Source organism: Corvus kubaryi, unplaced genomic scaffold (genome assembly GCF_017639235.1).
Source record: "Corvus kubaryi isolate FWS band 111438036 unplaced genomic scaffold, C.kubaryi_AGA036_p1.0 137, whole genome shotgun sequence".
Taxonomy (NCBI): domain Eukaryota; kingdom Metazoa; phylum Chordata; class Aves; order Passeriformes; family Corvidae; genus Corvus; species Corvus kubaryi.
In genome coordinates this window covers 33,635,277-33,659,254 of record NW_024580671.1, presented here as the reverse complement: position 1 = coordinate 33,659,254, position 23,978 = coordinate 33,635,277, and the positions used below count along the sequence as shown (strand labels likewise).

Genomic DNA, 23,978 nt, shown 5'->3' with positions numbered 1-23,978 from the left:
AAGAAGGATCTCTATGCCAGTGGCAATGTTCATTGGATTTATAACTACATCTTTAGCTCTTTGCAAAAGTTTTTTTCCCTCTAGTTCCCTTTCCACTCTTGACTTGCTGATCTAGGTGCTTCAATTTAAGAAACATTGCTTACAATCCATTAGGAAACACAAAAGAAAGAATTAGTGACTAAACCATCAAAAAGCCTTTGCTTTTCATAATTACCTGTGCATTTAAAATTGCCTAAAATTAATATGACTGGGGGGGGCAAGGGGGAGGAGAATGGGAGAGAATTAATGGAATATTTACAACTGACTGAGGTGAAAAGCATGATTTATCATAAGCTATATCCTAAGGTGTTTTGTATCATAATAAAATTTCATTGATTACTGACTCCAGTCCATTGACTCTTTAGTGTAGCAGTCTTGGGGTGGCTTTATGATGTGTATCCCATACTGCTGCCCTATGCCCAGAAATTAATTTTTGTGCCTTTCTATGCCTCTAAACTGAGCCTGAGAGGGGGGAGGAAAAACTGAGCAAAACTTCTTCAAAGCAGTTTGTAGCTTGTTCAAGGTCACACAGAGATAGGGACTTTTCTTTCCAGCTGCGAGACGGGAACGAGGAAGCGCCCGGCTTGCGGCTGCCCAGTCAGCTTTTGGCCAGTTGTTCAGCTTCTTTTTCTCCAGAGAGAGACTGAGAGTTGAACATTTTTTCCTTCCCTGGAATTTCTGATTTTCTCCCTTTTCTACTGGACTGCTCCAACCTCAGAGCACATCAGGAGGACTTTCCACGGGGCACAGAGGGCCGGGCCCTGGGCCAAGCCCCAGCTCTGAGGAGACCAAAGGGAGGACTCGAACACTTTCCCAGTTTTTTTCTCCTCAGTGAGAGATTTTATTACTTAGCATTATTTTCCTTTTCCTGTGTGTTTGTTAAATAAATAGTTTTTATCTCCTTCACTTTCCTTCAAGGAAAATTTATTTTTCCCAAACCTGGTGGGGGAGGGATGGTTGTGACCTGCCTTCTCTCAGAGGATATATTTCTAAATCTGGCCAAACTGGAACATGTTCATCATTTAATGTTCAATTTTAAAGTTTCTCAATATATCTATTTCTCAAAAAGTTGCAGAACATGTTAAAACAATCCATATTTGTTTCATTATATAAACTATTTGATTGATTAAAACAAGTATTGGTGGAGGACAGCTTCATGAATGTAGGTTTCTGTGTAACTGGCAACATAGTGTTTAGCTGAAATGTGAATTTTCTTGTATTTTAAGTCAGTTGTGGAGATGACCTAACTCATAAATGTTAACATTCACTTTGCTGTCCTTACTCTAAGAGCTCACATCTATGAACTTTAAGATCTGTTTAGTGTGTGATAATGAGCACTGCTGTTCATGCAGCCCCACCTTAACACTAGAAATAGCTCATCAATGTCTTTTTGCCATATAATCCGTTCTGAAAGGGACACCTTTGTTATGTTTATATTATACCTAATTTTGTTGATGTCATTCTAGTTGTTCTTAATGCAGTATGTTGTGATTAGTAAGCATCAACTTTATATGTTTGCATATATTTTTCTATAAACAATCCTTTCTATGATTGGGAAGTGCAATTAGAGTGACATCTCAGAAACAAAGTATTTATAGAAGATATTGTCTGTGCAAATACCCCAAGAGTCATGGCATGCAAATAATGCAACCAGAAGAAAAGAGCGTGAGGAATTTAAAGAAAATGCCCAAGGAAAAGAAGTGCGTTCCTTAAAATTTAATTTCTGGATTAGTCAAATTAAATCTTATCGCTTTCTCAATATTCCAGTTTGCTTTTTGTAGCCGTTGCTTCCCACGTTAGGATGTGATTTTCTAATAGTAAATTTGTTTTATCTCTGACAGCAACGATAGTGTTAAATGAACTCAACTGGACTGCAGCGCTGGATGATGTGTTCAAGCGGAACAGAGAAGAGGACCCCACTTTATTATGGCAGGTCTTTGGTAGTGCCACTGGGCTCGCAAGGTATTATCCAGGTAACTGAACTGTCCTAGACAACTGTCCTATGCCATATATTGCATTAAAAATATTCTGAATGATCTACAAGCAGTAAAATTTAACTAAAAATTGGTTTTTTACAATAGGTGCAGTTTCTTTACATCAGAATTAACTCAAGGACTGTGAAATTATTCTGGTGTAAAGCTAGTATGAGGGGGAAGGAACTGGGAATGAAGTATGTAACTAGTATTTTTTTCAGTAAGAGGAACAGAAAGTTATGTCCTTTGAAAAGCTGAAAATTTAATTTTATTCTTTCTATTGTTTTCTGTATCTTGTGTAATTAATCACTTGAATATTTGCAAGTGAGATTTTGTCTAGTTTTTAGGATAGTGACCTGGGAAGTAGACACATGTTTAACGTCAGTGAAAATACAAGTGCATCATGCTATGTTCATGTCCCTCAGAATCCACAACCTCTGACAGGTACATCTTTGCTATTAGAGCTAAGGTCTATACAACTTGATTACTTCAACCAGCATCTGTTCCACCAGTTGAAGAATCCCATCACTTGATCACACTAATTAATTTAAATAGATGTATATTTTACTGCATTTACATCATGAGTAGTCTGAATTTGATTTTTGTTGTTTGCTATCTAATGGAAAGCCTTGTTTTAAGGCAAGGCCTGTGCTGCTGCTGCTGCTGCTAAGTGATGCTTTTATCAATGAATGAATAATGTGTCCACTACACACAAGACAAGTGTGAAGCATGTTGACTCATGCCTACAACTGCCTAAGGAGGAATTTTGAGAGCCTTTCTCTTCTGTTTAAACAAGATTGCTTGTGTTTCTGAGGGTGAAGGGGATTATTCTAAAGCTGTTACTGTATCATTAGCACAACTGTTAGCACAGGCAGAGAAACTGCCTCAGGCTAGTTTACAGGAAGAATATATCATAGCACTTGAATCCTGTTTATTTTGTCATGCTGGATGATCATGAAATAAATACTGGGAGATGTTGCAGAAAAAAGATAATATTGAAAATGCTAATTTAATATTTCTTTTGTTTTCCAAATCTTTCAATTCTTTGGGGATCTATCATCATGTGTGGGATCACCATTTGTCACAGCTTACTATGTAATGTTTTTCAAGTACTGAAAAAGAAGTGTTTCTTAAATGTATCTCTCTGCCAATCTATAGGAAATAATATTTCACTTGAAAATTATTCCCATCTATTGAAAAATATATTCTTATATACAGCTAACCTGTCTACTCCAGTTGTTCAACAACACAAGAGCCTCAAAATCTTGATGTATTCTTGCTTAGAACACCTGTAAAATGGAAGAATCTTGTTTTCTTTGTTTTGCAGGTGCAGATGTTACTTGTATATACTTCATCTAAACACAAATTTACTATAAAACCCAGATATTCACACCTGCTATTTATTGCATAGCTAAGTATTTAACAACTGTCCAATCCTGTCAGAACACAACATCATAAATTCCTGAGTAATTCCCCAATTCTGAAATTCTGCACATGCATATACAGTATAGAGCAGTCTGATACTCTGTAAGTTCTATGTGTTGTTTTGTGCATCTGCTTCCCATTGTAGCTCAAACTGGAAAGCCCTTCACATTTTAGATTTTTTAGAATAGGTCTTTGTGCAAGGTTCTTCTCTTTTTTGTAAACTTTTTCTCAGTTTGATGACACAGCAGATGTTCTGAAAGTTAATTCAGGATTCATATGCCAAAGTGGATGCTTTTCACATATGCATTTTGAAAATGATGTTATAAGTTGTAAAACATTGCTTCATTGTATTGGCCTTTGGTAAGCCTGTTTCAAAGTGGTGAATTTTTCCATAGTGATGATATTTGTGAAAGAATTTGGAAATATCAAACCCCAAAATTTAAATGCATAGCAAAGCCTGCTCATTATTACCTGACACATACTCACCCAGCCGTTCCTCCCATGTTAAAAAAAAAAAGTTCAGCTCCTCTAAGCTACAAATGTTTTTATCTGATATTGTCCCACTGCTTTGAGCCATGGGCAAAGGGTGCATCACTTCTGTTCTAAGGAGGCTGTTGGGCTGTCCTTGTCACCATAGTACCCAACAGCATGATGGGATTTTTTCTATGAGCAAACCCCTGAGTAGAAAGTGTGTAAAACATGAATGTTTGAGCCATCAGCATCCCAGTCTTCCCCTATTGCTTGTGGATAGATTCCTCTCCCTCGACCTGAGATGATGAGACCATAGTATCACCTTTATCTTATCCCAAGTTCCCACTACACTCCAAATTCCGGCGAGTAGCCATATTTGGGGAGATATGGGCTTCAGTGGGTGTGGGTGGACAGCAGTACAAGGGTTCTTAGATGATTTTAGCAACGTTTAAGCCATTAACCATTTCAGTTTCTCACATTATTATCAATATTCTCATTAGTTTGAATGACAGCATATTTTTGAAGAGAAAGTCTAAGCTCTATTACTCTACTGGCAGTCATCCACTTTGATATGAAGATGCCCAGAGCAATGTTGAGATTTCTATTAGCTATTCTATGAGCTCTGAACAATTCAAGAGTAATTAAACAGTAATTTGATAACAGAGATCCAAAAATAAACGTATAAAGTGCATGAAACTTTTAAGAAGGATTTAATATATGCTCATTCTTCTGTTTAAAGGCACAAGTCAAAAATTAGTCTTTCATCCATTGTAAGACCAGACCTCAGTAATCACAGGCCTCTACAATCAAAAGGAAATTCTGGAATAAGGATACCTTGTTCCCAGTGGAGGAGGGTCAATTTAGGGAATATTCAAAAGAATACTAAGTAAGTTTGCCAGAGACACTAAACTGGGAGGAGCTGGGAGGGCCTCTCTGCCCTCCCTCAAGGGCAGAGAGGCCAGTTTAATATAGAATAAACAGTTGCACAAAATTTGATTATTTTATGATAACTTTTTTTTTTACATTTAGTGATTATTAAATATAGTTAAAATATGTAAAATTGTTATAACAAGTGAACAAACTGAATGCTAAAATTGTCAAGTCATTGAAATAAAAAAAATTATAAATGTAATAATTTTACATAATTTAATATTACTTTAAAATATTAGAAATTTTCAGTCTTTGTCCTACAAGCAAACAGTTTTCCGTAATTTATGTATAACTCGAGTTAGAGCCGGCTTTCAAAAGTGCTATGAAAGAAAGCTGAAATTTATTTTGTGGGGCTTTTTTAAGCAAACACTATTGAAATTCAGTATTATGGAAACAGTAAACAAAACCAGAGGAGTTTTATAGAACTGTGAGTCACCAAGTTCAAAATTTGGATTCTCTGTGATAGGGCAAGAGAGCACAAATTATAAATATTGAATCACTTTCTTCTCAGTACTAGTAGATGTACATCTATCTGTCTAATTATTTTTTAAGTCTAGTTCCAGAATCTTGTACTGGCTTTTAAGATGTCATTTTAAGATGACACTTGACTAATTCTAGTCCAGACAGAGGGTTTCAGTAGTTTTTGATTCAAACTAAAAGCAGTAATATGGCAGTGTTTTATCAAGATCATTGAAATTAACAATTAATTTCAATTCAATTGAAAATTTTTCTTTTTTTTATAAATCTTGAATCCATTGCCTGTGGGCTTGCACAGGTTGGGCTTTGTTGGTGCTGTGCAGACAGAAATGTACTTTAATATAGATAAGGCTTCAGATTTAATTTATAATTAACCACACAGCACTGGACAAATCTGTTGCTCAAAAATGAATTAATTTAATTAAAGTATTTTAATATGAATTGACAGATATTAAGTTACTTACACTTTGTGAGGCATCTATGCAGGTAATTTGACCACTAGGTTTTAAAAAGCAGTTACCTAAAAGAACAATTTAATACAACTTTTTTGGTGGCCTACTTGGAAGTGTAGGTACAAAGTAACCAGTTCCTCTTTAAATTCTTTTTAATTATAGACATAATTAGGATTATAATTGTTAATCAATGTTTCATTAAAATACTGCAATGGGAGGCATATTATTTTCACTGTAGCAGTTGCTAATTAAACAAACTTTCAAAACTACTTTGTATTCATGTGCCTTTTACCAGATACCACCTCTCTCATTGTTCATTTCATTGTTTTGTCGTGCTGAGATTCTTGGTAAAGGATGCTTTTTTTTGGACTGCAGACAGTAGACATTTATTTGCAGTTAAATATGATATAGGAGGCTTTCGAGTTACACTAATAAATTTAGTTAAGAAAAATTGGTTGCATAGTATTACTCAAATGAAAACACAGTCTTGATTTAGATGAATGTTTAGTAAAAAACTGTTTGATCAGCAACACTGACTCAGCTCTCTCAGGGAAGTACACTAAATAATATTTTTTCCAAGGGTTATACTAGAAAGGGTTTATACTGATGTCAAGACTGATAGTACTGATAGTTTCAGATTTCAGTAAATGACTTTTATATATTCATAACAGTGGCATGATGGTGCATGAGTAGATTCAGCATCTTTTCTGAAGAAATGCTGAACCTAGGCTCAGTGTGACAGTATTTGGTCTGCAGTGTCCTGAAGGGGGGAATGTGCCACGCTTGGTCAAGATCCAAAAAGTTGACGCAATTCATAACAAAAATAAAACTGAGAAAGAAATACTATCCTGTCCCCAGCTGTTCCAAATCTTCCCAATTCTATCTGGAAATTTAACAAGGGCCTATGGGAAGTTCAGTTGAAAACCTGCATTCACAATATGATATTTCTGGCAAAAGCTATGTCTTCCACTCTCCCAAGCTTCTGCATAGATCTGTGACTTCTCTCTGTTGTCTTTGTGGAATATTTTTGTTGGGGGGTTTTTCACAGAGGAGAAAGCAGAGTCCAACCTGCAGCTCCACAGCCCTTCTCTTACCACATAACCTAGACACACATACTTGTCATCTTCATTTGACTCTACTTGTATTAGAGAAGAATTCTTACTTTAAGTGTATCTGACCATGTCTTAATCACATATACAGGTGTTTCTTAAGTTCATCTGCTCCCTCAGCTTTAGGATGTATCTGTATTACTAAACAGGATGAGGCAGAGCTTTATTGGAATCCTTTAGACAGCCCCCCAGTGTGACCGAAGGGACAACACGTGCTGGCAGCTTTTCCCAATGGACAGCACTGAATGCTGTTGTGTTTCTTAAGTACTAAAAAGTTCTCCAGTTTTATTCCAGGAGACTTTATGTTCTCAGTGACACCTGGATTATTTTGTGCTATACTGCATGGCATATTTGTGCTGCAGGGCATGTAAAACATACCTAAGTTTTCGTCCATGAAACACTTCTGATTAAAAAACTAATATAAACATCACTGTCCTCCTTTTGCAGATAAAAGAAACAGGTATAGAGAGATAAAATTACTTCTTCAGTGACCCTCTGAAGGTTAGGTATTCAATCGGGGTATGCATAGCAACAATTCTTTTAGTATTGAGTGTGCATTTTTATTCATAACTCATACTTAAATTCAGTTTAAATATCAGCAGCTCTGATAATCTTTTCTGAATGTTTGCAATATCAGTACTGAAGAGTACAGTGAAAAGAACTTGTGTTCTTCCCCGTCTTTACTGTAATCTTGCCTTCTATATATTCTTCCTTTGTTTATCTATATTATAAGTAGATATAATATGATGGGAATTTTAATTAATTAGAGAAAAATCTCTTTGCATTTCTCATGCCAGTATTTTACTAGGATATTCCTATGTAATTTGAGTTTACGAGGTATTGAATGGAAAAATTCACAGATAAAGAAAGCAGCGCTTCAGTGATGACTTTCCAGAAAAACAGTCTTGTCCTTAAAGTCTTCAAACTTTTGGACTAAACATATGGATAGAACAGAACTATCTGGATCAGGATTATCTCTTATCATTCATTAAAAAAAAAAAAAAAAAAAAGATAGAACTTAACTTGTTTCCAGTTGTTAGTGAAGCAAGTTTCACTTAGCTACTAGAGCATTCCCTGCCTAGACAAATTAATAATAGAAGAGCTTTAAAAATCAATTTCTAATAAAATAAAACGGTATCTCACCAAATGAAGAACTTGCTGTGCACAGCTGCTCTTGTGTTAACAATTAATGGCAAGCAATAGTGTTGTGGCCATGATATTGAACTCTCCAGAGAAAGTAATTACTGAAGCAGATACTAAGAGACTGGAAAGGCTAAAAAATCCATACAAAATGAATCAAAAGCCTTGAAAAACTGAGAACTTCACTTTCTTCTTTTTGCAAAAGGTTTTATATTTTATAGCTGTTAGTTCCTGTTAACAGCTGAACATCTAAAGGAGCCTTTAAAGTAGACAAACAAAGTAAAATCACAACACTTTCCTAGTAATGCAGCTTATAAATTATCAATTAGTGCAATTAGTGTGTGTGAGTCGGATACTTCCACTTTTACATAGAAATAAGTGTCTTTGAGTGTTCACTTTGTTGTTTTTGGGGTTTTTTTGTTTGTTTGTTTGTTTTTTTCTTTGAAATCTGGGAGGGAAGAAAGGGATTTGGATCTAACCATACTCATCATAGAATTTTTGGTGGAAAAGACCTTTAAGATCAAGTGCAGACATCAACCCACCACCACCACCATGTTCACCACTAAACCATGTCCTCAAATACCACATCCACACATTTTTTGAACTTCCAGGGGTGGTGACTACCACTTCACTGGACTGCCGGTTTCAGTGATTCACAACCCTTTCTGGCAAGAATTTTTTTTACTAGTATCCCATCTAAATCTCCCCTGGCACAACTTGAGGCTGTTTCCTCTCATCCTGTCACTTGTTACTTGAGAGAAGAGACTGTCATCCACCTCACTACAACCTCATTTCCTGATACAAAAAGTAAGTTCAGTTGTGGCTCATTGTTCAAAAGTGATGTGCTGAATTTTGCAGTTACACAAGCAGATCCACCCAGTTACAGGATAATGTGCTATTTCTAGTGAGTTAACGAAATTGCATACCGCAGGTCACCATGCCTTCATGCTGAAATCCATGCCATCTCTGTGTCTTTATGATACAGATTTAAATCTCCAGAATTTGCTTTTATAGGAGAAAAAGGAAAACCACAATAGACCAAATAAAACAGCTTCTTGATTCTCCTCAAGCCCTGATACTCCAGCCCTCTTTGGGGACATGTTCACTAGTCCAGGTGAAATTAATGCAAGCAACACATTTAGGATGAAATTCAGTTTATACATGCAGAAATAGAAATGTTTGCCTCTGAAATAAGATAACAGAAAGAGGCTAATTTTAAGTTGCAAACTGCAGTATGTATTGCACATTCTAATCACTTTTGGGGTTTTTGGTACATTGGGACCAAAAATCAATAGATTTGTTTCTGTATGGACTATTCCCATATCAAATCTTTGCTTAACTGATTTGTAATAAAACTGAGTGCAGTATTGCCCATAATGTAATTACCCATTACCACTTGGGTAACACATTCTAAAAAACTTCAAGATTATTATCCTCTCTTTTCTGTATGGTGATGGTACTATGAAAGCTACAGAGGACATAGCACAGACATGTCTACGTTAGATAGATTTTACCTGAACACATTTTAAGGTCTTGGCAATTTTCAGTCTCTAGGAGAAGAAAATCATAAAGGAATGGTTGCATTCAGTCCTGACTGAACATGTGGTGTGGTAGCATAGAGTTGGTCAGTAACAATCTCTGTCTTGGGAGGATGATACTAACCAGTTATCTAAGGCATCATTATGATACAAATATTCTGAACACTAAATACAGCAGTTGAAAACACTTATTGTGATTAATGTTAGGGGCTTTTAATGTTATGGCTGTTTCTTATATTTAGTTACCGTGTTTCACCTTTTACTGAAAAATAGCAAAGGAATTCTACAAAGGTGCTGCTGCTACACTGAAATTCAACTGATTTCTTTCTGGGTAGAAAATTGAGGAGTATCACATTTCTCAAATAGTCTGGACTATCACGTATCTGAGTGTAGGTTTCTTCACATACATTCACTAAAAGATTAAAAGAAATATGAAATTAAACTATCAGTAAAGTACATGCTGTAACTTGTACCTTTGCTCCATCAAAGGAAGACTTTACTGAATCTGTCTCAGGGAATTGAATACTCTGCGGTTTTGATTGTTTTGAATATCCACATGAATGTTACTTTGAGAGATAGCAAGATAGAATTTGGAGTTTGAGTCAAAATAAGATGATGAGGTTAGGGATTTGATAATTGGCATTTGTTATCAGCTTTTAGTCTCTTTTCTCAAATGTGTTAATAATGTAAAGGGATGTAAAGCTGTCAATAATTTATCTCTGCCTCTCTGTTCCTTGCACATGCACACGTAACCAGTAGAACAGGGCAGAACATTCAGAAGAGTTTCCCTCATGACTCACCTATGCCTCTGGAATCATCTCATGAATTCAGAATGGGAGATTGTAGCCAATCCTTTCCTAACAAATATTTTCATTTAGGCTCTACCCTGTGACAGTCGCTATAGTGCATGAATTGGTTCTGCTTGTAATCAACAAAACTGAGGATTTCCACTCTACATGTAAAGAAATAACAGAAAAGCATGGCTTACTCTTACTTGAAATATATCCAGTCCTGTATCTCAATAATGCAAACAGAAGTGGGAGCGATATCAAATCCAATGAATAATTTATAAAGTATCAAATCTATTCACATGCCAAACAAGAAAATCATCAAAAGCGAACATGACTAAAGCCTAATGTATGCACCAGAGAACTGTGCCGTGTTGACATAGTTCAAAGATACTCATATGCAACAATGAAATGTGGTGAGGTTGATTTCTTGAAGATATTGGTGAGCCAGGTTCCAAAACACCTGACAAAAAAATAATAGGTTATATAAACAAAACTGTAAATCTCAAAATCCTTGATCAATTTAAGTTTTTGAGGAAAAAGTTTAATTTTTTTGTTTGTTTGTTTATTTAATTCTGCTTTTATCTTAGACCACATAATAGCTTTTGTCAGTAAGATGTAAGCCAGTTTCACCAGATGGCTTTATAGTGTTTTCTTTATATGGACCAGAAAAGCAACACATCTCTTTCAGTGGTCTCCGTCCCTTCTAATTATTTCCTGTATAATTATAAATGCACACTTACTTATTTTTGCATGGAAAGTATTTATCATCTTTAAAAAAGGAAAAAAAACCCCATTGTTTTATAAAATAATAAATCAGGACAAATTAAAGTTGATAAGTGGAAATCAAATATTGTAAGGGAATTTCAGTTTCCTATCAATAACAATTTCAATAATATCCATAAATAATCAGAATGTTACTAAAACCAGTGAATTGATTTCAGGCCATTCAAAGCCATCTAAAATTAAAAGTGTTATTCCAGATAGAGACTAGGATGAATGAGTAATTTAGTCATGTTAATTCTTGAGGTTGAAGAGGGAATTCAGCACTTTGGTGTGAATGAAATTTTAGATACTAAGGGCTGGGTCCTTATTTATGGTATGCAGAGCCTTGCAGAAGCTTTCTACTAGATTATGTAAATTGTTGTAGAAACCATCAGAAAGATCAATAGAACATGTTTTCCCATTATACTTTATATATCTTAATTAGTGTATGATCCAGCAACCATTAATATCCAGTGATAAATTGTGCAGTTATGGAAACTTAAGCATGGAGAAGCTTGTTATATTTTTCTGGAAAGAAAATAATTTATTAAGTAGGAAAACAAAACTTATTGACATGCGGCACAGGAAACAGTGGTTTAACAGCATGGTAATAAAGAATGTTTTTAAAGACCTTCTCCAGATCTCCCTGAAGCTGCTGACAGTCATTCCAGGACTGTGTGTACTGAAAGAGCCATGCTAATGAGCAAAAAGTAGAATTTAGTAGTTGTGTTCACCACTGTGTCTATCTACCCAAAACAAAAGCTGTGTTACCGTTCACAGTAATCTCCAGAAGGATCAGATAGGCTGTAAGTAGTGTGCTGAGTGGCTTCTGCTCAGCTTATTTTGTGTGTAATTGGACCATTATTATAGTTTTTGCTCAGTTCATGTGAATGGCTTCCTTTCCATTGTTCTTTTTAACCTGCTAATATAGATGTAGCCAAAAAGGGACAGTTTGGGCCTCATTGCAATCAAGGCTATTACTGAAAAGCCATGGTAGAACTGAGTTCAAGGCTTAGCAGCTCGAGTTTTAACTGAAAGAATTCTGCTGTAGATTAGTTTTGGAAAAATTGTCTTCACAGGCTTCATTTTACTGTCTTCACTAGAAGTTTTGAGCATCCTCTCCATATTTAGGAAATAAAACCAAAGGAAAGAAGGAAGTTTTAAATGTGCTGTTGTGATTTGTATTCCAGTTAAAAACCCCTCAAATGTTGTTACACAGACATTTGGTACTTTTGGAAATACTAGGGATGGTTTCAGGCATTTCAAATTTTACTTTTTGGTGTTTAGATTGGTATAAATTTTGCCTTTATGTGTTTCTGAAATATTTTGCACACACTGTTTGGTCTAAAGGGCCCAGTTCTGAAGTGCTTGCTGTCTGGAGAACTGGTGTTAGCCTGAAGGATGTGATGTGCTTACCTGTCGAGTGGTATTACATTAACATGTATGTGTAGCTCTCAAATTTTGCAGAAAAAACATAGCTGAATTAATTCTTGTGCTCTTCTGTTACACAGCTAAAATGAAATCTTAACCCATAGTTCTGTAAATTTTAGTTTAGCACTTAGAAAAATTACACTGTAGTTTAAGGTAGGATGTGAAGGTTGTGATATCAGCTGAATTCTAGCTAAATGTTCCTATGATAGTTTTCAGTAGATAATTTATGTTAGTTAAAGGGCCGTTCTGTCATACTGTGTGCCTTTAGAACATTGATTCCGTTTTAAATGATTACCTCTCACAGTCGTATATGAAGATGATGTTAGAAGGACCCTTCTTCAGCTCCTGCATTCAAATTCTCTTTGAACCACCATCCTTTTGCTTTAGAGACTGCACTTAAGGAGTTGAATTTACCTTTCATGTGAACTAAAGTAACATTACCAGTGTAAATTGAATTTTCTCTGTTGTTTTGAAATAAATCCAGATCATAAATTGAGATAATTCTCTGTTTATGAAGATTGTCTGAGATAGGTGTCGATTAAGAGGGACATATTTGGTAGGGCATAGCCTTTTACTGGATGTCACTGGAAAGACTGAAAGTTTAGGCAAAGATATTGCAGTCTTAGTCAATATCTTGATTTATAGTTGCAATTTTATCTCAACCACTCATAATACAAACTGAAATGAACACATTGCATGTGGATTTCGGAAGTCTCAGGGAATGTATCTGAAAGGTGGATTTTCAGATGGAATTCCTATGGAAAGGATAGCCTGGAAAGAGAAAAAAATCCATCACTGAACATGTGCTAACCTTGTAGGCTCATAAAATACTGCTGAATTTAACCTGTACATATCTAAGTAATGATACTTAAGTTAGAATTTTGACATATATCTGTCTCAATAAATTAAATTCTCTCATTTCTGAAAATTTCCAATACTCTTATACTATCAGGTTCCAAAGGACCAGTCAGGTGGTCTAGTCTGAAATCACAGACAATACTGGCACAGATTTTGAGGTTCTCTTGTTGTGCAACAGTACACAGTGTTCTCTGTGGCTGCTAAATGTGTACTGCTAAATGTGGGTAACACTCAGCTTAAAGGTTCTGGTAAGTGATAGGCCAGCTCATGGTTTGGTCACTTAGAAAAGGGTTCATTTTGTAAATGCAAAAATAGGCAGCTACTCAAAGCTGATGGCTTCTTTTATATTCATGGGTGGAGATATAATTCTTCCCTTTTGTCTTAGATGTATGATTTTTCATGAAGAATCCTGGAGCTGCCTATATCTTTCTTTATTTCCTAGACAGAAAAATGATTGATGTCAGGAAATAGCTCCCCAAGGCTCTTGGCATACAGTGAGAGAACAAATTGCAGAACATTATCTCATTCCCTGTAACTTTTCACATTTTTATTTGTGTTCGTTAAGCTGTCACATGGTTTTGAAAGACCCATTTTTTCAGTAAGGAAATAATTCCTCCCCTTGCTGAAAATATTGGTAAAGCCTAAATCAAACACTTGCAAAAGGTTATCATTCTTAGCATTTTCTTTAAGGAGACATAAATATTTACATCTCTTTTTTTAGAGAATATGATATTTTCATGTTACTTTTATAATGTGCATTTTTAGGTAAAGCTCTTAAGTCAGTGTACAATTTTTTAGGTTCATAACTGACTTTTAGATTGGTATCTCATAACTGTGATACCATTACTATATATAGCAATAATTAACTTTTTTTTTTTTTAATTAAATGTGTTGCTGTTAAAAAAGTTGTTTCATAATCTGAAGTACTTGGGTCGAATTTTTGGTTCCATTGAAATCAGTGGTCAATTATAGTCAGCACTTGTTTCTTCAACATGCTTAGCTGTACACATATATATGTATATACACATATATGTGTATATACATACATAAGTGTATATGGCAGCTGGTGTGGGGTCAGGAGCTCTGACCCAGGAAGCTGTGACCGGTACGAAGAGATGGTCCCAAAAGGAATCATCTTCCCGAGGCCCGGTGTCTTCCCTCAGCTGCTGGCCAGGAGGGCCCTTGCAGACTCTGTCAGCTCTTTAGTGATTGTCAGCTCGTGATTCCAGCTCAGCTCTGCAGGGCAGCCTCCAGGCCAGACCAGGGAGAGAGACGAGAGGCCCGTGTGGCTGTTCCACACGACGCAGCTTTATTGGTCCATACTCCGGCAAAGGGGAGCCAGGGACGGGCATCTCTCTGCCCCCGCAGGGACAGGGGGCTGGCTTTATAGGGATACAGGGGGTGGGTGTCAGAGGGTAAAGGCCAATGGGTTACAAAGGATCTGCACAGGGTCTCCCTGAGGATTCTGGGTTTCTCTTCTCGCCATAACTGAAAAGTGGTTGCCTTTCCAGGGGGGTCCTGCTGGGAGATTGAGCAACCTCCTTATCTCAGCAGACGTCCCTCCAGGGCAGGGGCTGGGCACACCCCACACACATATACACACACATACATGTAGTTTTATTGCCTTATATTATATGGTAATATGTATAAGGGTGTCTAGGTATTTCAACAACATATTACACAAATACAGACTTTTTTTTTCCTTACAAAATGTTAATATTTATATAGTGCTACGTCTGTTGTACTGATTCATTATATTGTTTTAAGTAAAATACTTGAGATAAAGTTTTATATTGTTCCATACATTTTTTTTTTTTCTTTTTAGCTTCCCCATGGGTAGATAAAAGTCGAACTCCTAACAAAATAGACCTGTATGATGTACGCAGAAGGCCATGGTAAGCTTTCTTTTTAAAGGTTTGGTATATATATAATCACTTACTTTATAGATATTACTGTAAAAATCTTTTTTTCTGCTTGTTTTTAATAGTACTTACTTTTCGATATTGCTTTTTTCTTTTTAAAACTAGTTCATTTTTCTGAATAAACAATTTTCAAATTATACTCTGTGTTATGCAGTTTATAGGTGTTTTATTATTGTATTACATGGACTTTTCATAGGAGGATAACCATCAAATAGGTGTAAGACAGTTGAAAACTCTGATTTTGTGCCAAAATCAAATATAATCCAGTGTATTAGACTGAACCATTCTTCCAGACTTTTGCAAGTGTTTAAAAATATGTCTCAGTGGTTTAGACTGGCAATGAAATTGCTAGATGGGTAAAAGATGGGAGAGCAGTGGGATTACTTCTCATGATTTTTTTAATGTAAGCCTCTGAAGACATAAAGCATATTGATACTTGTATATAGTTGGATATATTTTTCCCAAAAGAATGAAGTATTTTTGCCTAAGCTGGGCTGAGTAACAATTCATCTGTCATCAAGATCTTTAGCTCTGAAATAGCATTCCTGTTTTTCAGTTATGTGAAAACAATGAATTTTGATCAGTATATCTTACCTGCAGACTAATGTGGTTTAGACTTAGATTTACTTAGAAGACACAGCAAGAGAGGAGATAAAAACACCTGGGTTGTTAGCTGCAACAAGAGGATTTTGTTGATTCAGCTAGTTTGAGTTTAGAGATCACAGAGTGTCTTCCATCACACACACAAAAATGTGTATTCAAATTTGTGTCATTCATACAATTTATTTATTTCAGGTATATCCAAGGAGCTGCATCTCCCAAAGACATGCTTATTTTAGTTGATGCGTAAGTGTTTAATGTCTGAATATTGACATTAGAGGGATAAAAGTACTTTGATATATTGAACAAATCTCTGTATGCTGAAAAATAGAGAGAGAAGAGGTCCTGGTATGCAAGGTTCAAAAATCTTGAAATGAGCACAATAAATACGTAATAGAAAATAGTTCCAAAAAGCTCAAACCAAACCTGAAAGTTATTTAAACTGGAGGCAGGGAAATGTTTTTCTAATCACTTTATTATTTTTCTGTTTTCAACTTAGTAATTACTTCAGCAATCAAGTGAATATTTCTCATGTGCATGCCAAGATTTGTTGTAAAGCACAAACCTAAAAACAAATGGCTAGAAGCATTACAACAAATGTAATAATGATTTCATGAGTCTGAAAGTTAAGGATGTATGTGGACTTGTGTGTTTTATGATACAGATTTCAAAATTGCCAAGTTTAGTTAGTATAAGATATTGCTAGAAAGTGAGCAAAGAAATTAATAAAAGCTCTCTGCCTCAGCAAGGCTTCTGTGATGTAGGCAATGTTGAGGGACTGAAGGGAGCATTGAACTTGATGTGTCAGATTGCTTCATGCTGAAAAGCTTCTCAGGCGTAGAATTTGCATCTAATGCTTTTACATGTGGTGAAGTGCTTTCATATCAGCAGTGAGTTTTATCAACATTTGTTATTTCTTCACTTCAGCTTAGGTTTTGCCTTGAATCAAACAAGCTGTCATTTGTGTCTTTGGAAACCCAGAGCTGTAAATCTGTGTGTAGGAGTATAAAATGTTTAGACAATGCATTGGTTGAAGGTGGTAAACTCAGATATCTTGAAAAGAAAATGAGTAAAGGATGTAGCATTATGACCTCATCTAAGGCACAGGACTGGGACTTTGACAGTTTTGGGCTTACTTTCATAATTATAAATAGTTTAATAACACTAATGACTTGGAGAACTCATTAGATAAAATGAAAATTTTAGTGTGAAATTTGGTAAAAGTTCTGGTGGGTGAGATTTGTTTCTACGTTTTACATAACATTTGCTAAATTCAACTTTTCTATTGTGGAATTTTTTTAGGAGTGGGAGTGTCAGTGGATTAACATTGAAGCTGATCCGCACGTCGGTCATTGAGATGTTGGAGACCTTGTCTGACGATGACTTTGTGAATGTAGTTTCAGTGAGTATCTGTTCTTTCCACAAAATTTGCATTGTCAGCAAAGCCAAAAGCAAACTATTTTTAATACCGGGTGTGGCATACTTGAATGTTAATCTGCAAAGAGACTTAAAATATATTGCAAAAGACCACACGTAGCTTTTTTTGTTGTTGTTATAAAATAAATTGAATGTCCTAGATTTTTTGTTATATATACATTTGGGTTAAGGGCAAAAGTAATTTAAATAAACATCTGCATGGCCAAATTCTCCTTTCCAATATAATACTGTGGTCTGTATGAAACATCTTCCATTAGATTGATATATGCAAATTCTCTTGAAATAATTGCTGGTTCCCAGGTTTTCTACACAGCAGATATTTGGATTGCTCATTGTTTGATGCATAAAGAAGATGTACACCCATATATCTGACCCGCCCAAGAAATGTAGCTGAGAAGTTCTACAGTTAGCAGCTTGATGGCTGGGAAAGCAATTTTTCTCATAATAAATAATAAAATAGAGGGGAAAATCCTTGAAGAAAGTATGGGCAACTTTCCATTTTCAGGTGGCTACCTTGGATGTCATGTTCTAGTCTTGGGCAAGGCTTTTAAAATTTTTTTTATTAAGCTGTTCAACTGTAGAGTTTTGATTCTAAGGATTTGAGAACCTTGACATATTCTTAATAACAAGAGACAGCCTCAATGATGAGTAACTGAAGTGATTCTGGAGATAATTTTCAACTTGCAGAGTCATGTTGTAGCCAGCCTGAGGGAGAAAGACTTGAAATAGAACTAAAAGAAGTCTTTTTTAAAACCACTTATTGCTTCATGGTTTGCTGACAATCTAACTAGAACTTTCTGCAAGGAGCAAACAAGATCTTACTCTCTGTGGTGTTTCCTTAGGCCATTTTCCTTCATCTAAATTGAAGTTAAAAAAAAGCCCTAATGTTTTTTATTATTACTAAAGGAAATAAACTTCCCTGTAACAGTATTGGGGACCTGAAATCTTAGTTTCACTGATTTTTAAAAAAAAAAAAAAAGCTTGTAATCATAAACTGATGGAAATTGATTAGTATGTTCAGTGGAACTTTGCCAGGTTTCACTGCTGGAAAATCTGAACCCCTACTACCTCTTTATTTACGCAGCTTTTCAAGCTCTTTTGTTACCTTTGCTCCAAGGTGATCAGAAACAGTGTATCTTAATGCTAAACCTTACTTAGACTCTGGGTGTTTTATTAGCTAAGGTTCCCTGTTATTCTTGTGAGGCCTCAAGGTTGGGATTTGCGTCAAAAAAGGAACAGAAATCCTCAAATATTTTCTACAGTACATTTTACCATGGGTTTTTTACTTACAATATATAAGAGCCTTTTTTTCTGAATGAATGAATTTTAGAGACTCACATCAGAAATTTGACTGAAGAACCCAAGAGGACATTTTGGTTGAGCTGTTTTCATCATCAGAGGAGGGCAACACTCACAGAAATGTGCATAATAGAACATGGCATCTCTAAATCTTTCATAAAATGTTATTTGGTGTGTTGTGCACTTATAATTTAAAAGTCTTTATTAGATTCTTTCAGTATTGCAGTTACTTTTGTGTAACCTACATGTTCATGTATTCAGATGATTTATGAATGAAATTGTGATGGGCATTGTGTTATGACATGTCTATAGTTTATTTCTCTAACAGACAGGAAATCATATGCTATAGATAGGAAAAAAATGGTTGTACTACTAAAAGGCATTCTACAAGTGAGAGAAGTGAACACAGAAGTTTGGTCATTTTTTAAAGATTTTTTTTTTTAGATATGTCTTTTGGTTTTTAAAGATTTGACAGGATTAGTTTAACATTTAGATAATCTTTAAAGTCTTTTTCAACATAAATGGATCTATGATTCTATCATGATTCACAAAATATTCCGTAATGGAGAAGGCATACCCCATGTCCAACTCCAGTGCATTCTTAGTAAACTTAGCACCCAAAATATCAACTGAAACATTTTGTTCAAGGTGAAAAAAGTGTAGATTTGTTCAATATTTTTTTAAAATTTATTCAATATGTTGCATTTTTTTGCTTAAGAACATTTTCCCCTGAAGCAGCTCAGTATTAGACATGATTGGCTAACCAAAAAGTCCAAAAAACTAGGTGAAAATGTTCAGATAACACATTAGCATTTGGGTATGTGAACACTAACTGGAAGTTATCTACAATTTTTCTTTCCCTCATGGATCTTTTGGCCTAAAATATGGCAGTTGTTTTATGGCTTGTTATTTTTAATAACCTTAGAGTCTTTAGTGAGTTTACTAGAGAGCTGCTTCACTGCTAACCTCTGCCAAGATGTTGTCCCACAAAACCCATATGTACGATGATTCATGTGCACAACCGAAAGACATGGATTTAAGCTTATGTCAATCACTTCTTAAAAGTGACAGGATGATTTAACAAACTGTGCCTTGTATATGAGGCAATCCTAGGGAAAGAAAGCTTAAAAGTAGATGTGTTAAAAACATTAATTCAACTGAATAATCATAGTTCCTGCATTTATTTCCAGGGAAAAAAAGGTTGAATGAACTGTTAAGTCATGAAATGATAGCCAGGGGTTAATATATCATGGTTTCCTTTGGGATTTGCATGTTCCTTATCTGAAGTGCTGTGCTTTGTTGCAGGCAGAAAACCTGCTGTTTAAAAGAGCTTAAATGTATGAGTAATACAGCTGTTTTCCCACTAATCCGGTTATAGGCTTTGATAGCAACGAGCGGTAGATTATAGGGGCAGCAATTCCATCCCAGCACGTCATGATTTAGTGACTTGGTTTCAGATGTTGACACAAGAGTGTAATTTATTTCTGATTGTGGGTAGTGTGCAGGAGAAATGTATTTCAAATCTGCAGAGGTGCAGAAAACCACACAAAGGAGAGGCCTCCCTTATGGCAACAGATGTGTTAAAGGTCAGAAGCTGTTGCACTTCTTAAATTCACTTAGCCTTTTTAAAAATCCAAACTAGTATTTACTGTTTAGGAACTGGAAATTAAATGTCATGAGCATACAAGATAGAACAGAATAATATTCTGGGAAAATTGACAGCTCATCTCCTGCTTTTATGTAGTTCTGCACATTGAATAAACTCAGAGGGAAGGTAAATTCTGCATGAATTGATTTCAAAGAAAAAACTATGCACCCAGCCTATGAAATTATTGTTGGGGATAAAGAAAAAATCTGTGGATGATACCTCATTTCCCATTGATTTTTAGTAGCAGTTTTTCATGTGATTCTACAGCTCAGTGGTTGCAAACCTGTTTACTTTGTCTCTGTTACTCCTAAACTGGTAAAATCTTTATGCCTTCCTAATTAAAATATTTAAATATTCTAACAGAGGGAAAAGAAAGTCTTGTAAAATCTTTTCAATATATCAAAGGGCTCCTTTCTCTTTCTGCTACATCCATCCTGTATTCTGCAGTTCATATTGGACCTATATTATCTTAAATCTGTGGAGATGTTCCTTCCTTCTGGGAACTACTTCCTTAAGCTAATTTAAATTAACTAACGTGCCATGGGTGGAAACTTTAGCCTGAAGTCCTAGTGGAGAGAAGAGGATGCTAGATTTTACAGCCAGGTAGCTTGTCATGCTTATATTATCTTTGCTAGAAATTTTAGCTTTGTATGAGTGTACTTCAGTTACCGAAAACTTGTCAAATTTTATTTTAAAATAGCTGAAACTTTGTTTCCTTTATTATTTCCATGTAATGTTTTTAGTGGACCTGAAATTAAATCACATACTCAAATAGTATGACGGGTTTTTTTAATTTTGTGGTTTTGAGTTTTGACCCAGAGAAGTTCAGTGGTGCTTCGTATTTCCAAGCAGCATCACTTCTTGAGGGAGAAATTAAACATGATCATGGTATCAGTGGTACTGAAGTATTTCTGTTGGTGGATCTAGAGGAAATGAAAAGGACTCCTGTATGAACAGGTTTGCCAAAGTTCTTTGTTTTTTACTTTCCCATTTTCCTGAATGGACAATACTAAGGAGAAAATATGAAGATGCCTGCCATATTTTTCCTTATTTGACAAATAAAAAACTAGATAAAGAGTCAGGTTCCCTCTACAATAAGTATGTCTGCATAAGCACCTCTCTTAGTGATTTAATCCTGAAGCATTCAGGTAGCTTCAATTAAGTGAACAGGCTCCTCATCATCACAGCTGTGTGAGGCAGTAAACAAATACATGTAATTCCTTTTTTTGGCGGGGGGCATGGCTTGGGTTTTTTTCATAGTCAATGAAAAGTGATAGAAGGACAAGTTTAGGGCTGAGTGCTGGGCTTCCTGATTCTCTTAACAGCAATCTATCTAACTGACCTTGCAGTTTCTCTTAAATTGAATGGTTCATTTTCAAGAAAAGGGGGAACAATGATAACTGCAGAGAAACATATCTTCGTAGCAATGTTTCTTAATGGAAAATCATTAGCCATTCCTTAATGGTGGGTCATTATCTTGCATCCTCCATATTCAAGGAGCAAGTGAATTGAATGTGGTTTTTTTCATACAGTATTTTTCACCATACACTTTAGGTGCAGGGTTAAACAAAGTTCAGAGAAGTTATGATCACAATCTAGTATTCAATTTCTGCATTGCTAATAATTACAGGTAGAACAAGGCTATGTATCTATGGAAATATATGTAGGGGAAATATATCTGGAGGACATGTTTAGCAAATGTAATGAAGATGAGTATTCTGCAAATAACAACGGAGACAGTTTGGAAATTACGGAAACCAAGGAATTATTAAGAAGTTAGAATTTTCTTTTTAGCATCATGAGTTACAGCAGTATAAAAACTGTCCTGGAATGTTTATCTGTCTGCAGAATTAAGTTTTATTTTATCTTCCCTTCAAAAAGAAAGTCAAGAAAGCAATCAGTAAAGATGTGTTAAAGTCTTTCAGGTGGGGCTGGAGTTGAGAGGAAGATTAGTGTAGGGAGGATAATATATTAGCTGACCTTTAAGAAATGAAATTGACTTCAGTGGGATCCTGATCCTCAGGAAAGCAAATCACACAGTTTTTTGTCAAGAAAAAAAAGTGAAGGACCACTAGGACTCAAGCTTCTTGCAATCTTCATCTGACATCATGAGCTAGAAATGCTTGTACAGCTTCAGTGACATGGCTAGAGATGACTCTTCATCTGAATAGTGTATGGATTGATGGTTCACTTTCCCTTCTGGAAAGCAAATTTAAGAAATTGAACTCAGATTTTGACTGTATGACTCCTTTCTTGTGTCTGAATACTGTTACATAAATGTGGAACATGTCACTAATTTAGCACAAAAAGGATTGGCTCAGATTTTACAAACAATACTGTAGGTGTCTTCTCTGAGGACTGAAAGTGTTTTACAGGTGATTGCTTGGGTCTAGAAAGCATCTTCTCACACATCTGAGTGCATCATCTGAGAAGCATACTCACAAACTCAGAGAATTCAACCTTTTTTTGGTTGTTCTGGGGCACAAAAATAATTGGTCTAATTACTGATGTCATCACAGATGAGAAATGCTGTTGCTGGGGAAACTCTTGTATCCATAGATTCTCAAACCTGTCAGGTAAAAAACACTGCAAGAAGCACCAGTTGAAGCCAAATAGATTTGAATGGTGTATTACTATTTAATATGCCTCTAAAAATTGCAAGGAAAAATTCTTGTTGTCTTCATATCCATATTTAATGCCTTTCTGGAAGATGCACTTTAAGCAAACATCTACCACTGAATGTAATTGTTATGATTTATTGCAGAAGTAACCAAAGGAATTTTAACAACCAGTGATATGTGGGTGGTGAGACAGTATGCAAGGGGTCAGATTGGAGTGTCTTATTGCCCCTTTTAGCCTTAAATCAAAAATATGTAAAGATTTTGGTTTGCTGGTGGGTTGCTTTTCTTTTTCTTTTTGTTTCATCCTGCAGACTTAAATGTTTGTCCCAAATAGTTGTTCATCATCCACCTTAGTTATTAATGGACTGGAAAGTACTTCATCACTCTTGTGTGATACAAATATTCAAAATATTGCAAAGATTTCATCTTTGTGAACAGGGAATACATACCAATTACTGTTGTCTTTTCTCTGTATACTTAACAGTTTTCCCATGTCTGTCTAGCAAGAGACGTGTTAGGTAGTTAAGCTTTCTCTTATCTTTAGTGTAAGCAAAAATTTCTTATTAACTTCATTTCCACCAGCCCTGCAGTATTTTCTGTACACTAAGACCAAACAGCAAATACTTACATAAAGCAGACATATACAGAATTGTCTATGACAGAGAGGTGAAAATGAAGTGTTGCTTATCTGTCCCAGTGATAATACTCCCTGTGGTACTTGCTTACGTTTCTTCTGGAATATCTGGCTTAAAATACTATCTCAGTGTGTAAAAAGGAATATAACATAAAAATTATGTTGATGTTAGTGCAGGGTCAATTCTTTGCTCTCTGAGAATTATAGCTTGGGTCAGGGCCATCTCCAGAGGCCAAGTTGCCATGTTCGCCTCAGAACTGTGCACAAGCAACTGAGCCTTTGTAACAGGACAGCCAGACAGATCCCACACAGAAGATAATCACGTTTTTATTCAAAGACCATCTCGCCATACCTGATATATTTCTACAGGATTTAGGAAGAAAGGACATGTTTCAACAATTTTTTCTTAATTTCTCATTTA

General features: G+C 35.5%; 1 protein-coding gene across 9 annotated transcripts in view; it reads left to right on the top strand.

Moving 5' to 3' along the window:
- CACNA2D1 (calcium voltage-gated channel auxiliary subunit alpha2delta 1) overlaps positions 1-23,978 on the top strand; it is a 365,110-nt gene that overhangs the window by 249,556 nt on the left and 91,576 nt on the right. For all 9 annotated transcript variants that reach the window (XM_042018479.1, XM_042018478.1, XM_042018482.1 and 6 more), the window contains exons 7-10: positions 1,881-2,012; positions 15,222-15,291; positions 16,114-16,164; positions 17,221-17,320. In XM_042018479.1, coding sequence (XP_041874413.1) covers positions 1,881-2,012; positions 15,222-15,291; positions 16,114-16,164; positions 17,221-17,320 — 353 coding nt within the window. The remainder of the gene's footprint in view (positions 1-1,880; positions 2,013-15,221; positions 15,292-16,113; positions 16,165-17,220; positions 17,321-23,978) is intronic.